Raw genomic sequence first — 16,250 nt, 5'->3', positions numbered from 1 at the left:
GCCCAGAAGGATGCTGCCTGTTGTTGCCGCTATCAGGTGAGGAAGAATTCGGGCTGCGAAGGCTACACACCCAACGGCATCTCCATCTGTAGAGGTCCCTCACCACTGCGATGTTAGCGGGGAGGGCGTGGGAAAGGCCTCAACGATCTTCCACAGAGTTGAGCTCCCTCCTTTCGCTGTTTTGCAGGGTGATGGGGAGGGGGGGGGGGGGGGGGGGGCCAGGGCCGCACCTCTGCGATCCCCCGGGGCTCCGGAAGGGGCCGATCAGAGAGGGGACGCCCGTCCTCCCGCCCGGGCCCGCCGCCGGAGCCGCTCCCCAGGCCGCAGCCTCCCGCCCCTCGGCGGCTCCCGCAGTCCCCGCAGGGCTGCGCCGGGGCCGCTCCCCAGGGGCCGGCCCGCCCGCCCCAAGCTCCACCGGCACCGAGAGCGAAGGAGCGCGCCGGGCCCGCCCCGGGGGAGGCTGCCTGTAATTGAGTCGGGTCGGCAAGTGTAGTTACACCGAGCCCGCGCCGGCCCCCGCCCCACCGCGCCCAGCGCCGTCGCCGCCCCTCGCTTCTTCTTCCGGGGACGCTCCCGCTCCCCCTCCAGCCTCCCCCTGCCCCCATCTCCTCGTACAGCCCGGCCTGCGGCACCGCCCCGCTGCTCACCTGTACCGGCCCCCGCCCCGCTCCGCTCCCCGGCGGGCCAGAGGGGCCCCGCGCCGCCTCTCCCGCCCCCTCCCCGCGCCGCCCGCACCTGTCCTGCCGCTGGGCGGGCCCTCGCCTCCGCCTCGCCGCCAGCCCTACCCGGCCACCGCCCGCGGGCGGGCGGGCGGCGCGGCCCTGCCTCCCCGGGCCGCGGAGGCCGGCAGCCAATCGGAGCGCCGCTGCCGGGCCGGAGCTGTTTACCCAATCTCAGCCCGCCTCCCCGTCGAGGAGCCGCCGTGGTGGTGGTGGTGGTAGCGCGGGGGGGGGGGGGGGGGGGGCGGAGGGGGCCACGGCGGAGGCGGAGGCACGGCGGAGGCACGGCGGAGGCACGGCGGAGGCAGGGACGCGGCCGCGGCGAGGAAGCCGCAAGGGGAGCGGAACAAAGCGCGAAGGCACGGCGGGGGCAGATGACAGCCTGCGTCGCGGGCTCCCCTCCCTCCTGCGGCGCCCCGGCGGGGGCATCCCGCGCTCGTACCTGACCATGACCCCGCGCCGCTCCCGGCTGGGCCACCCCGGCGTTTCCCGCTGAAGGGACCTGCTCCTTTCCGACCTCCCTCCCTCCCTCCCTCCTCCGCCTCCTCGCTTCTGAGGCTGCCGCCTCTCCCCGGAGCTCTGCCGGAGGGATGGGGTGCATCGGATCCCGCACTGTGGGTAAGGCGTTGGCGGGGACGGCGCTGGAGGATTCTCGGGCAGCCGCGGCCCCCGCCCGGGTAATGGCAGGACGGCCCCCGGCACGGCGGGTCTCCGCTCGCAGGGCCTCTCCCGGCTGCCCGGGGCGCGTCCAGGGCCACTGGCTGCGGGCGACCGGTTCCCAACCTTCCCCCCGCCCCGGTCCCCCGTCCCACGGGCCGGGCGGCGCGGCGGGCGCGGGGCGCCGTGTCCGCCCCGGCCGCTGGCCTAGGTGCTGGCAGCCGGGACGGGGGGGGCGGGAAGCGGGGCTGCGGGGCATGCCCGGGGCTGGGGGGGACGTCTCTCCGTGTCACCCGTGGCGGAAGGTCGCGGAGCATGTGGGTGAGCGTGGTGGGTCCGGAGCAGGGGGTGGGTGCAGGGCGTGCCTCCCGAAGCGGGATGAGGCGGCCGGCGGCTGCCTCCTTCGCTCGGTAGTGGTTTATTGTTACCCGAAAGTACATAACGTTGCGTGATCTGCACGTCTTCTTCTCTCCCCCTTCCCTCTACGTAGACCTCAGTGGAGAACAGCAAACAAAACTGAATTCCCTTCCACAAAACCATTGCGAGGTGACACAGTGGGAGGAATCGCATCTTTCCACTGGGCCGTGCACATTTTACAGCAGAGGATCCCAAGCCCTTTGGCTATCTAACGTAGCTCTCCCCTCCTACACACATGTGGATACCAAGTGATCACTTGGTCCCTAAGTGCAGGTCTCTACAGGTAAAAACAGCATCCTGTGGCACACTTTTCTTCCCACAGGAAAATTTCTTTCTGTGCACAGACATCAGTTACATGGGGATGTGTCATTCAAGCCACCGAAACAACCTCTGAGAGAAAAACACAGCTCGTTTGGTAGTACACGTCTCTCTTTGAAGCCTTTCTGCTGTGACATCTGTGGGAAAAGAGAACCTCTGAGGGCAAGGGAGTTGAACCACCTCCCCAGAATAAATCTGAGGGACTGTGTCAAAGCCTGGTGCTGTGACACTTCTTGCCTCAATGAGAAAGTCCCTTGTGAGCACTTCCAGGGAACCATCTACTCCTGAAGCAGGGAAGTTTAAACTACAGACTCCAGTTTCTGCTTTGAGATTTAATTCCCACATCTAGCCTCTGTCTCTTACTGGTCTCAAATGTCCTCATGGCCTAAAGAAATCTCATGTGTCTTCTATAATGTCCACATGGCAAAGATCACTGCAATATTTCCCTTAAGATTCTCCACGTTCACTTGGATCTGTGTCTCTATAGCATATCAAAACATGCACTGCCTCCATCTCCTGCCTTTCCCATGTCCTCCACACATACACACTGCCAAGGACATTACTATCCTGTTAGCTGGCAAATTATCTATACCCCTTTTATCGATACATGTCTGAACTAGCAGTGTTAATTCTTGGTCCCTCTCCCCACGACACTGTTCAAATAAAGAACAAACACGTATCTAGTAATAGCCACTCTTCACTCTAAGATGTGGTTAATCTGTCGTACTTAACCATGCAGGTATTTGTTCCTACGCATGGCAGTATTTTTATGATCTGTGACCTGGAATCTGTGTTACAAAAAAGCCTTGTATAACTTGTATACTTGCAAGTATCATTCTCATATATATATAAATATATGAGAATATATATGTATTTATATATATATTTATAAATGTAATGCGATTGTGTGGGCATAAATGAAAATATAGCAGAGCATCTATGCATTAAAGTGATGGTGGGATAATGATAACTGAAAATTCACTTTGTCTGCTATTTTCACTCCTTAAACATAGACCTTAATGGTACAGATATTGGACTTTCCATAGTACAGTGACTTTTGGTTTATGCAATAAATGCTCATTCTAGATGGTGAGAGCACAATGGACATTAGGGACATATTTATACAGCTAACTGAGGAATTTTCCTTGACCTTGTCTTATGGAGGTGTGTGATAAGGTGTATTGCACAGCTGTGATTCTAATCTCTATGGGAGTCAGGTATGAATGTAGTAATAGTGCCTGATGCCTGCTTCATGTGAAACTTTGACGCTGTTTTGCCTCAGCAGGGACTTCATCTGTTTCGAGTCCTAGAGGTTGGACTGGGTAAAGGTGGGGATCCTTGAGTTTTACTTGGACTCCCCCACATAAGGAGGTTTGTTCAGAACAATTCTTACTTAGCAGCCTCGATTTTTCACTCCAGCCTTCCTGGAGTTATTGGGAGGATTCTTCAGACCTATTTTGGGAAGTCAGTGCTTTTAAGTGCTAGGTCTAAGCTCTAGGAAGTGGTTGGAAACTAACACCCTAGCATGAGTAGAGCTTTGTGTTCTTGCTGTATAGTGTAGCTGGTTAGATTTTTGCAGAAATTGTTCAATATACAGGCTCTGTATTGCTTTTCCAAGACTACATAGGTCCTAGAGATAGATCGTATTGGTTTTACCTTGAATTTGCATGTAGCAGATTTTGAACTCAGAATTTGGGAGGTTTTAATTAGTGATAGAAAGCCTGCAATCAGTCACATTTTGTTTATTCACCACACAAAGGCCAGTGCAGGATTGTGCCCTAAGCTTGCTCTGGGCCTTTTTCCATTCCAGTTTTAAGCAAGCCACATGATTTCTCCATATCCCGCAGGGACATTTTTCTATGATCTAGTTAGATGTCATAGTTTGCACATGTTTAGTGATGTGCAACTTTACATTTTCTTTCCTAAATACGAGTTTTCTGGTTAGTTTTCCCCAAGGAAAAGCAATTGAGAGGGTCATAACAGAGCAGCTCTGTATGCATAAAATTGAAATGGAGTCATATAACATCTTTCAGTTTTAGAGAGGACACCAGAAATCACAATGGCAATGATCAGATCAGGAGTTCCTTCCCGGGATACAAAAAAGCTGAAAAGTAATCTTAAAAGGCTAAACTGATATCAAATCATCCTCTCTACAAATGCACCCACTCGCACCTCAGTGTCATACATGTGCTATGTGTTACATGGTATGAAAGCAATTATGCAATGAGCACTGCAGCTGGCTTCTGCCTCTGATAATAGCTACAAGTCAGGTCTGTATATTGGCGATAATCACCCCGTCGTAGTTCCCAGAGATCTGTGGAGTGACTCTCATCATAGCTGGGACTCAATTCCAGGGAATGTAAAGGCAGTTTTCACTGAGGTTGCCAGACAGTTAAGGCTGCAAAATCCAGCTGGGAACTTGTAGATATTTGAGTGCCAACTAAATGCAAAGACCAACTTGATTACTGTCAGTAACTGAATTAGCCAAATTTAAGATTTCAGGCCTGCCTTTGTTAGCGGTCGCAATTGCGAATAGAACTTATCTACACCAAGCAGATAAGCAGGCACCTCTTTATTCCAGCGCTGGGGAACACGGGGGATAGCTCCACCAAAGACGTGTTCACTGACAGGTACAAAGCACAACATATTTACACACTTTTTCAGCAGAGTCATGGTTACGTAAGATCAACAAAATTCATAAATTTTAGTTTGACCTTAATAATGATTGGCTTTCAGTTACCTCACCTTACCTCTCTTCCAATTCTACAGAAATCATTGGTCATCTTTACTGATTGATTTGAATAGAATGGGGGGAGGGTAATGATTAGCATATTCATGATATTTTCTGGAAATAATTATCATATGCAAATGTCTCTAATGCATGCGTGGTTACGTTGGACGGGGGTCCTCTGGTGGTCGTCGATAGTCTTCCTCCCTGTGTCCGCTGGTTGAACTCCATCCCTGCGCACGCTCATTTCATCTTTGGCCAATGCTCATTTCTTCTTTGACCGATCTTTCCAACCAAAACCAGTTTCTTCTGGTACCTGTTGTTTCAAATCAAGATCCATAACCAGTACCCACTGGTTTGATTCAGAGTCCATAACAATTCTTATAGTGTTCAAGGCACACGGCATACTAGCTACCTAATCCTAAGGGCCTTAGTGTGCTTTACACTCTCAGAACTGCTATAACTCTATTTTAAAATCAAAATCATATTTTAAACTAATTTCAAAATAATATTCTAGGATTCAAGCTACTTTATTAAGGTAACTGCAACACCTATGTATCTGAATGCACTGCAAGTGTACCTTTGACCACTGCTTAGACATCTCCTAATATTGGCTGTTCTGACTAGTGTGACATGATCTCTCTTAATTCCTTGAATGGATTTAAATGAATAGAAAGCTCAAGCCTATTAAGCTCAATATTGCTCTATTTTTTTCCAATGATGTCTCAGATTTCTCTCACGTCTTTGCATAGAAGCCTGCAGCAAACATGTTTTGTGAAGTGATATACAATGGTGGAAAAATATTTCAAGAAATTAAAAACTAATAGTACTTTTGGTGCGTGGGGGAAGAGAAACTAGAGAGGCTCACACTGGAGAGCAGGAAAAATTTTCTGACTATCATGAGTGCCAAGCATTGGGAGAGGTTTCCCAGAGAGGTTGTGCAGTGTCCATTCTCTGAGGTTTTCAAGACCAGACTGGGTAAAGCCCTGAGTTACCCAGTCTAACCTCATAGCTGACTCTGCTTTGAGCAGGATTTTGGACCTCAAGAGGTGCCTTCCAACCTGAATTATTCTGTTATCTGTGATCTTTAGATCCTGCTTAGGATCTAAAGCCTTTCTGAGTCAGGTTAGATCAGGTCCTTTAGTCCCATTCTGCTAGAGGACCCCAGGTCTTCTACATGTTGTTAGTACTCTCCTATCCCTTCTCTCCATCACCACTTTCCTTTAACTACTGAGAGTACCATGTACCACAAAGTCCTTCACCATAACCCCAGCTGTCAGCTGAAGTCCTCCCCATGTTTTTTTGGTCTAGTTATTTTGCAAGAAACAACTCAAGTGATAGCTGCTTTAGGCCCATGCACAGAGCATCAGTCACTGGCCATGCAGAATGAAAAAGGCAGTGCTCTTCATTTATAAATCTCTGGGTCAAATCTGTCCTGCCAAAGCCCACCCACTTCTAATCCAGCCACTTTAGATTCATCAGAGTGGGAGCAGGATAGGAGACTGACAGGAGAGGGGGTAAGCAGCTGGAGAAATCCGTGAACATCCCCTTCATTTTTTTCCTTACTCATCCCCCCACAGATCTGAAGGTGTGTGGAGTGAGATCTGGTATGGTGAGTGTGGTCTGTTGTCCTGGTTTGAGGCCACAGGGCAACTGAGCACCATGCAGCCATTCACTCGCCCCTTCCCCCTCATGATTGGAAAGGAGAAAATAAAGTAAGAGGCTTGGGAATCGGGATAAGGACAAGGAGGAGTGACTCACCAATTACGGTCACGGGCTTGTTAGTGACAGACTCATTAGGGGAAGAAAAAAAAGAACATCACTTTAATTCAAACACTAAAAACAACACTTAGACAGAGTAGGACAGTGAGAAGCACCACTACATCTTAAAAAGACCTTCCCCCACCTCTCCCTTCTTCCTGGGCTCAGTTTTGTTCCCAATCTCTCCACCTCCTCCTCCTGAGCTGTGCAAGGGGCAGGGAATGGGGGTTACGGTCCGTCTGCTGCTGCTTCCTCCTCAGCGGGAGGACTCCTTGCATCCTCCCCTGCTCCAGTGTGGTTCCCCTCTCACAGGAGACAGTCCTTCATGAATTTTATCTGTCAGGAATCCTTCCCATGGGCCGCAGCCATTCCCATGCTGCCCCAGCGTGGGTCCCCGCTGCGTGTTCCTCCCAGCGCTGAACTACAGCAGTGGAGGCTTCTTCCCGCAGAGCCCCAGCCTGCTTTAAGCACAGCCACCTGCACCGGCGTGGGGTCCTCCACAGGCTGCAGGTTGACATCTGTTCCACTGTAGACCTCTGTGGGTGTTAAGGGGGGTGACCCCTTCCATCTCACCGTGGGTTACGGGGTGGGGAGGGGTGTCTCTGCTCCAGTGCGACTCTCCCCCCTTGCTTCTCCTTCCTTCCACTGACATCGGTGTTTGCGTAGGTGTCTGCCCTACAACTCCTCCTCACAACTCCCACCCCTCCTCCCAGGAACCCCTTCTCAAATATGTTATCGCAGGGGCACAGCCACCGTCATTAATTGTCTCGGCGTTGGCCAGAGGTGGGTCCGATTTGGAGCTGGGGAAGCTTTGAGGAGCTTCTCGCAGGGCCACCGCTGTAGCCTCCCCCACCCCTCCCGGTACCAAACCCTCTGCCACTCACGCAATCCCATCATATCTGTGCACTCGGAGTGTGAAAAAGTGAGACATCCAGTCTGCATACACACATCATATCAAGGCGCTCAGTGTCCAGTTCCTCCCTCCTTCACTTTCAATATGTGAGTCAGTGAAAATAAATAGAGAGGGAGAAGCCTAGGAGAGGAAATGGTATTGCAGAAGGAAACTGTGTCGTGGCATTTGGGATATATGAACTTCCTTGCAGGCACACTGGTGGAAGGGGAAGGAGCACAGAGCTCTGTGCAGAAACCTCCACTTTATAGTCAATGTGGGTAAAAGAGTGGGAATACATGAAGAAAGTCATCCGGTTATCTTGTTCCTCTCTTATCTGGAGGAGAGACAAGCACAACAGAGGGACAAAAGGGACACCTTTTCTTCCAGATCAGACTGCTTTGTGCTTGCTCTCACTTCATTACCCCTACTTCTTCCCAGACTGGCCTTTCTTGTTTTGAGCAGTTCTAAATCTGATCACTTTAAGAACTGAACTAAAGAGCTCTGGGATAAGAATTTATTTCTGCCAGTGAGGATATGAACAGAGACTGTCTCCCAGACCTAGCAGTCAGTTATCATGAAGTGTGTACAAACTGATGATCTCCAAGTCCCCTCTCTCTCTTGTAAGGGTTACTGAAATAGGCTAGTGGTTTTGAAGTTGTTGTGGGGAGAGGACTAACAAATAGCATGACTGCATAAGTTTGTAAGTAAACCATGCTAAAACTATGTGCAAGATAAGTGTATCAACAATGGTCATTAGTATAAGAAGACAAAGAAAACAGTCTGTGACATGTTGCTGATTGACCTAAGACTGTTTTTTGTTTTGTTTGGTTTGTTTTTTTGTTGTTTGTTTTAATGTGGACAACACAACATACGTGATTTTGAGGAACAGAACTGAAGGACAGCATACTGACTTTGTAAACTCTTATGGGCGGTACTATGAGAGAATTATGAGGGAAATTACAAAGGAACTGATGGGAAAATGGAAGTAATGATTAGTATTTCATTGGCCTGATAGAGCCGGGAGTCTGACTTCTATAGACTGACACGTATTGGAGGAGAAAAAGTGAACTAATCAATAAATACTTTGGGCCTGTTTTCTTGGGGAGAAGTAGGAGAAAAATAGTTTTTGTCTCATTTGATAAGGATATGCTATCCAACAGTAACCAATAGACTGATATTTAACTTGCAGTCAGGAGTTTTTAAGCAGTTGGATAAAAAGTCAAAGATTTGTTTTTCAGTAAGTCTTGAAATAGTGAGAAAGATCTGGAAGTGAAAAGCTGGGGTTTTATCACAACTTTAAAAGTTCTGTGAGATGGCCTAGGTACTTAATTTTGTCAGTCTGATAAAGTTCCCAATAAAGTATTAGATGGACAATATGCAGGTCAGAATGGGTTTATGCAAAACATATCCTGTCAAGCTGTCTTCATTTAATGACTTTTATGAGAGTCCCTGCAGCCAAGTATGTCTGTGATAGAAGTACCTTTACCTACAATCACGATAATGGGTTTAAAATACTAGATTGATAAAAGATAAAACCAGTAATCAACCATGATCGATGAACGAACCAATGAACTATGAACAATGAACTAATCAACCATGATCAATGCTGATTAGACGTGGCTTATGGGGAAAGCTTCAGTGCAGAACTTCTCAACTACGTTGTAGAAAATAATCTCGTGATCCAAATGGCACGTGCATTGACATTCCACATGGGAAAAATAGTTTTAGGGATTATATTACTGACCATTTATGATTACAGGCCAGGATGGTGACAGTGAACTGTGACAGCCAGAGGAAGATCAAAGAGGCTGTGAAGGCAGGAAACTCAGTAACACGGACTTCAGTTCATCCCACATGTGGGCTGGCTAATAAAATGTTTACTTCAGGAACCACTCAAAAGGCCTGTAAAAGACAAGTAACTTGCCTTGTGTGATGATTAGGAGGACTTTGCATGATGTTACTATTAAAGAGGCTTCAGGTGACTCCGAGAGATTAAGACCATAGCAGAACACCACCATGACCACCCCCTGGCCCCCAACCTCAAAAAACTAAAGAACAATTTTGTATCTGTTCATTGTGGAGGAAGTTGTGGAATTTATTATGAGGAACTTCTCCTTGTTGGGGATGCATCAGAAGATCAGCTTCAAATCAAAGCCTCAGTAATTGAGGTTGTAGAGCAGGTAGACAAAAGAATAACAAGTCATCAGATGGTATTAATACAAGACTTCTGGAGAAATATGAGGCTGAAAGAGCTGAACTGATTATTTATTATGATTTGTAATGTCTTCCAATTACTTTGGTACAAGAAGATTGGAAGGTAGCTATTGTGGTGCCAGTTTTTAAAATGATTTGATATCTGGGAAACTATAGGCTAGTAAACAAGATATGCCTAGCAGGCCAGCTAATAAACTTTAAAGAGCAGAATTAGTGCATGCATGGGATATACTGAGGCAGTGTTAACACTACTGTTGTTAAGGGTTATCATACCTTGTATGTCTTAGAAGGGGTCAACAGGCACATTGACCAAGAAGACCCAATGGCTATAGTCTACTTGGATTTGCAAAGCACATTTGTAAAGGTCACTCACCCCAGGCTGTTAAAGATGTGAATCTGCTGTTGAATCAAAGGGAAGTTCCTGAAATTATTAAGTAGCTGGGTAAAAATAGGAAACAGGGATGAGCATGAAATGGCCAGTTTTCACAGAGATATTTTTTCAGATTTGTGCGTATCCATGAATGATATGAAAAAAGGGGGTAAATAATTAGGTAACAAAGTATTATAATGACAGTAATCATTTGGGGGAGCAAACAAAAAGCTGTATGCAGAGGTTTGCAAAAGGATTTCACAATATCAAATGGCTAGGTGTTAAAATTATGAGTGAAATTTAGATGTAGATAAATGTAAAATGATGCGCACAGGCAAAGCAATTCTAGTGCTACATTTGCAATTATGGAGGTTCTGAGTTTACCATTTCCATGCAAGAAGGAGATCTTGGGGTTATAATGAGTAGCTTAATTCTAAGTACCAGTAAAAATGACAATCAAATGTTAGTAATTAGGAAAATAATAGAAAATAAAATGAGTTTATACTATGCATAAATCCATACTACACCCCTATTTTGAATATAATGTGTCATCCTTGATTGTCCATTCCCGTTTCAGAAAGGATATAACTGAACTGGAAAAGATTCAAAAAAAGGCAGCAAAGGCAATCAATGGCATGGTGTGGCCTATATGTGAGAGGCCATTTAAATAGATAGGGTTTTCTTAAGAAGGAAAAGATGATTAGGAAAAGTTATGATGGATATCTGTAAAATCGTACATTTTCTCTGTGATACGAGCAGATGGAGGAAATGAAGAAGGAAGAATATTTCATTATCTATTTCAAAACAGAATCTAGACATCAAATGAAACTAGCAAGTGGCAAGTTTCAAACAAAAGTCAGCACTTCATCTAATGCAGAGTTAAATTGTGGAACTCCTTGACATAGGGTGGTATGTGTTCTAAAAGTTTTCTTTGCTTTAAAAAGTGAACAGATGAATATAAGAAAACTCCTTTAAAGATGACTAAATACAGAGGAAGCATCTCTGTCTCAGGAACTACCTGAGGTGTGAATTGCAGCAGGCTAGGACAAGTATTCTGGGAAAATATTACTACCATTTCCCCTGTTCTTATACTCTTACACATCTACTCTCACTGATACACATCCCAAACAAATACTAAATGCATACTTTCCCACCACCCCCCAAAAGAAGAAGAGAGTGAAGAAAAGCAGCCAGGAAGAAAAAAAGACAATCACTGAGGTGGGGTGGTGGGGTGGAGAAGAAAATAAGAAAAGAGAACAGACTTGCAGGCTAAAACCAGGAAAATGGGGAACCACAGAGGAACAGTGAGCAGAGCACCCCTGTATTTCCATGGTATCCAGGGACTGGTAGATGTTGCCTAGTGATACCCTGCCCAGAACAAGGGAATAGAAATAGCAACTGCTAGTTGCTGGGATCTTGGGTTTTCCTCCTCCTGGAGCTGGTGATAGCCAGCTTGGTGAGAAATGGGGAAGTTAAAAAGAGGGCCTAGAATTTATTAGGTCTTGGGATGGGAGCTATACAAGTAAAGGTGGGAGAAGTGCATCCAGAATCTTGATAACAAGTTCTGGAGGAGTCAGAAGACTGGCATGTTTGATGTGCAGAGGTGCTAGTCTCCCTCTAATTGCATGAGACATGAGTCAGGGGGTCCTGTGAACAAACTTGTGCTTTCTGCTTGATGAAGGATTGTTCCAGCTGATGTTCACAGTGGTCCATGGAATTAGCTCAGAGTTGAAACTGGCCATGAGGGTTCCTCATCCTCCCCTGACAGTGAGTGGTCCTACAACCATATATCGTGATTGGGTGTAAGGGGTAGGAAGCTGAGCAGTTGATGCATGAATGTGTAGAGGTGTTCTCAAAGGAGATCATCTGGTTATTCAAAGCTTAGTGAAATGTTGTGTGAGTTGGACAGGGTGTCACAGGTCAAGGCCTCAGAGATATCTCCGTGGACCTAGGTGTTGGAGGGGACTACCCTCCTGTGGGACTTGCCCGAGGTAGGAGATGGTGGTATAATCTGGGTGTTCTACACGGTACACCAGGCAAGCAGTGTGGAGTTGACCATAGACGCAGTGGTCCCCAGTTTTAGTGATGCTGCAGGGACAATCCTTCCATGCAGTGATGAGGTTTCTGCCTGCAGTTGGAGGAGAATTTTGTTCATCTGGGGCTCAATAGAGAGATTCCCCCTTGCTGGTGATCATGAGGGACTTGATTGCTCCAGAGAGCTTCCAGGTTCTGAGGAGGGTTTGTAAAACAAATGTAGTTCAAGAAGAGTCTCACAAGAGGCCTCTTGGGTCACTGGTGTAGAATGACAGACATCTCAGAGATGATGGGGGAAGACACATGCCAGCACAATCCGGGCTGGACTGTCTGAACCATAAAAGATCATCCAGAGCTCCAGTACTTTCTCTTGGAGGCTGGTCAGTGTTGTAGGGATAGGACACAGGGTATTGATGCAGTATTGAATCATGGCCAGCACTCATTGGTTGATGACAACCAGAACCCTCCCCGAAGGCAAAAGTTGCTGCATCACTTCTGACCACCTCTGCAGCTATTCAGACACTTTGACTCTATCCCAGCTAGTAGGAAGTGGATGGTAGCACAGAGGTAGGCTCTCAGAGCAAGAGGCATGTGCCTTACTGGTGTGGAGTGCAGCGGGGAGGTTGCTAGCTGTCTGCTTAGCATCTGCTTCCAAACACATGGTGAGACCTCTTGACCCAGTTGACTTGGGCAGAGGAAGATGTGACATATATGTGACTTGGTTGACCCATGTGTGCCAGGTCTTCTGGGTACCAGAGTGTGAGGAGGCATGTCAACAAGATGAAACTCATGTGACTACGCACAACTTTAGTTCTGTGAGCGTCAGGTCCATCTCGCCCTAACAGACGATTCAGAGGAAGGACTCTATAGTGATGGAGTGGCAATGCCTGGAACAGGGCAGCCCTGACTCACCCCTTCTGAAGCCAAGAGGACCCTGCTGAGCTTGAACAAGCACTCTGCAGTTGTACACAGCTGCTGGATAAATGTCATGATGCAGGAGTTGAAACTAAATGCCTTCAGGGTCCCCATGAAATAGCCGTTACCTGCGGAGCCGCGGACGAACGACACGCCGAGACGGGTTCAGTGTGGGAGATAGAGCATCAATCACCGTGTGTCTTTATTGGTCCAGGGTACATATATTTATACAGACAATGATAATTATTATGCCTACTAGTCACTAGCTGATTGGCTTAAGCTCTAAAGGTCGTATTCGCACGGTCCACCTACTTGCAGTTAGCTTACAGCACAAGCTTCTCATAACACTAAGTTTCTCATGCTACTATTTCTGATTCCTCTTGACTTGTTTTCAGTACACAACAGTACCATAACACAACGTTTCTCAGACCACCGTTACCATAACACTAGGTTTCTCAGACCACTATTCCTAATTCCCCTTAACCTGTTTTCGACACACCACGGTACACAGGGCTGAAGCGTCCTTGACATTCTTCATGTATCAGCAGCTGCGAGCAGCTGCAGGCAAACCCTAGTGAGGCTCAGCATCAGCAGCTAGAGCAGGCTCTGATCATACAATTGCTCAGTGGGCTCAGGACCCTTGTCTCTGAGCCATTCTCCAACAATTCCCCCTTTTTCTTTTTGTATGAGCAGAGGCTGCGCTAACGTTCGTTCAAAGATTTTCTTAATACATGACAAGGCACAATTTAGGCATGCAGGCTTACAATTTACTGGCTAAAGGCACAGGACCCTTGTCTCTGAGCCATTCTCCAACAATTACCTATTCTATTAAACATGTTCTGCTATTCCAGGGGACCAGGAGGAGGAGAGCTAATGACAGACTCTCTCTTTGTGGTATTAGATCATACAGTTTCATGCTCTGGACTGGAATCATGTGTCTTTGCTCTGGGTAGACCACACACACCAGTGCAGACTTCAGCTACATTATAGCTTTTTCTGTAATCTGTGCTGAGGAGAAATACTATGCAGCAGTCCCTCCCTTTGCAGAGGGCCCAGGCTTTTTTGGCAGAAGAACTCTCATGCCTCTCCTTTATGAGAAGCAAAGATCTTCACTCCTGAGAGGATCAGCCTGGCATCCTTGGAGACCCTGGAGTTTTGTTACTGGGTGTGTAGTGGAGAGTTTTTGAGGTCTCGGCCACAGTAGGAAGGAGTTCCAGTGAGTCCTGGTCAGCCATTGCTTTTGCTCAGAACATGGAAAATGCAGAAATCAATGTTATCCAAGCAGAAGTGGCCTTGCAGGTGAAGTCCTTCCTCCTTGCTTCTGCTCTGGACCAATATGAGGATCAGTACCCTTTGCAAGGGTACAAGCAATGTGTTTTTGTCACCTCACTTCTGGAAGAAGCAAGTGCCATGATCCATCTCCCAAAGGAGCTGAGTCTGTAACCAGGCAATGATGTTCTGGACCTGAACTTCTTTCAGGAACCAGAGCTTGCCCTGCTGCACGTGGCACCCACTGAATTCCTGAGCTTGCCTCTCTAGCCTGAGAATATCCTGTTTGTTCTGCCATGTTCCTCCACTGCCTTGATGCCATCATGTAGTTGTAGGAGAAGAACTTGGCCCACAGACTTCCTACTCTACCTTCTAGCACCTTTGGGACAAGGGAAAGGATGGCTCTTCTTTCACATGTTGATCCAGAGGTCCTGGGAGGCTACAATAAAGCTCATATTCTTTAACAGGTTGTTAAATTATTGGTAGGTCAGTCTCATCCTACAGGAGGTGGTGGCGAGCAACACGGATGGTGATGTGAGAAAAATAAGCTTACAACATGTTGTGTGAAACAGATGCCATTCAGCTCATGCTCTGCCACTTAGATTGAGATGGAGGAAGGATAGTCAGGCATCTGGAGTTTGCACCAGGGCATGATCTTGAAATGGACACCTGCTGTGGCCTGATATCTACCCCTACCAGACCAGTTCAGTGGGATGTTTTAAAGACCCTGTTCAGGAATAGCACTTGGGAGGAACCAGACCAACAAAGGTGGCAAATATAAGCTAGAAGAATTATAAATGTACTGTGCCTGGTTTTAGGGTACAGACATCAACTGGATTACTGCCCCCTGGGTTCACTTTCCTCCTTGAATAGGGCATTCACTGATGAAGATGAGGTTGTAATCTGCCATGGCAAGGGCCAGCTGCATCTTCTTCCCAGAGCAATGAATCTTCAGCGGGTGGCACAGCTTGTCCCTCAGTGTGATGGGTCTGAGAAGCCTGCAGACTTGTGTGAGCCCACGGTCCTTGTAGTGCCCAAAAGCCTGTGGAGTGGGACATTTCTGTCCTTCTCCTGTCAAGTAAAGGTCCCCAGCCCAGCCAGTGTGTCTGGCAGAGAGAAATGGCTCTCCCCCTGACTCAGGGACAAGCAGCAGAGGGAGTGAGGTAGCTCTCTGGGGATCAGAGGGGTCTCATGAACAGCAAGTACCCCCTGAAGGTTGCTTCATGGAGGTGTGGATGCCCTCAAAGGCAGCAGAGAAAATCGTGGGGTGGGATTAGGGGTGGGAATGATGGTGAGCTATGTCCTCACCCCAACAAGTATAGGGGTGGGAAGTCAGGGGCAGGGCTGGGCACCTGGTGCCAGCAGCTCTGCCTCATGAGCTCAGCCCCTGAAGTCTCAGTGCTAGCAGGTTTTTGTCATTTTCCCCTGTTGCTTAGGGAGCTATGGTGTTCTATCTGGTGAGGACATCTGAAACCCTGCTGGTGACTGTCTAAGACTGGAAACACTTTCTCCCTTGTTACCCTGTACATCTGAAGGGAGCCAAGGCATTCTTGACAGCTGCTCTGGGCCACTGGCGTGGAAAAGAATGGATTGGTGAGGCAGTAATATCTCAGGCAGGGCCTGTGTTGTCAAAGATATCAGCCTGTCCCCTCACTGGCCAAGGATCTTGAAATCAGTGCTGACTGGAGCGACCAAAGGCACAAAGATGGGTGAACCATTCTGAGATCCCATAGCTTGGGCCTTCATAGAGGAATGACAGCAACAGCCTCATTCCTCCTCGCTAGCTGTGGCCAGCCCTGCCCTCCTGTCTGTCTTTGAGGGTCCAGCCATGGCTTGAAGTGGTCTTCTCTGAGGATGTGGAGGAGGTCTGTCCTCTCTCAAGGGATGGGAGATGTTGGGCCCACAGGTAGGTTCTCCATATCTGTCCACAAGATGAGGGCTGTCAGTGGAGAGAGG

General features: G+C 48.0%; 2 protein-coding genes across 10 annotated transcripts in view; one reads left to right on the top strand and one right to left on the bottom strand.

Moving 5' to 3' along the window:
- ZYX (zyxin) overlaps nt 1-896 on the bottom strand; it is a 32,439-nt gene extending 31,543 nt beyond the window's left edge. For 2 of the 3 annotated variants that reach the window (XM_042788726.1, XM_042788724.1), the window contains exon 1: nt 736-896. The gene's annotated coding sequence lies outside the window, so the exon portion shown is untranslated. Of the gene's footprint in view, nt 1-647; nt 668-735 lie in introns of those variants that run through there. The other variant, XM_042788727.1, reaches the window with a different exon arrangement.
- Nucleotides 897-1,001: 105 nt separating this feature from the next.
- FAM131B (family with sequence similarity 131 member B) overlaps nt 1,002-16,250 on the top strand; it is a 38,173-nt gene continuing 22,924 nt past the window's right edge. For 6 of the 7 annotated variants that reach the window (XR_006164914.1, XR_006164912.1, XR_006164913.1 and 3 more), the window contains exon 1: nt 1,002-1,337. Coding sequence is in view for 3 of the 7 variants with exons in the window: in XM_032997528.2 (XP_032853419.2) it covers nt 1,310-1,337 (28 nt within the window). In the remaining 4 variants the exon portion in view is untranslated. Of the gene's footprint in view, nt 1,397-16,250 lie in introns of all 7 variants that reach the window. The other variant, XM_032997526.2, reaches the window with a different exon arrangement.

The sequence above is a fragment of the Tyto alba genome, unplaced genomic scaffold (assembly GCF_018691265.1).
Source record: "Tyto alba isolate M040663 unplaced genomic scaffold, T.alba_DEE_v4.0 Super-Scaffold_14, whole genome shotgun sequence".
Lineage (NCBI taxonomy): Eukaryota > Metazoa > Chordata > Aves > Strigiformes > Tytonidae > Tyto > Tyto alba.
Note: the sequence above shows the minus strand (reverse complement) of the source record. Positions and strands in the feature narration are given on the sequence as shown.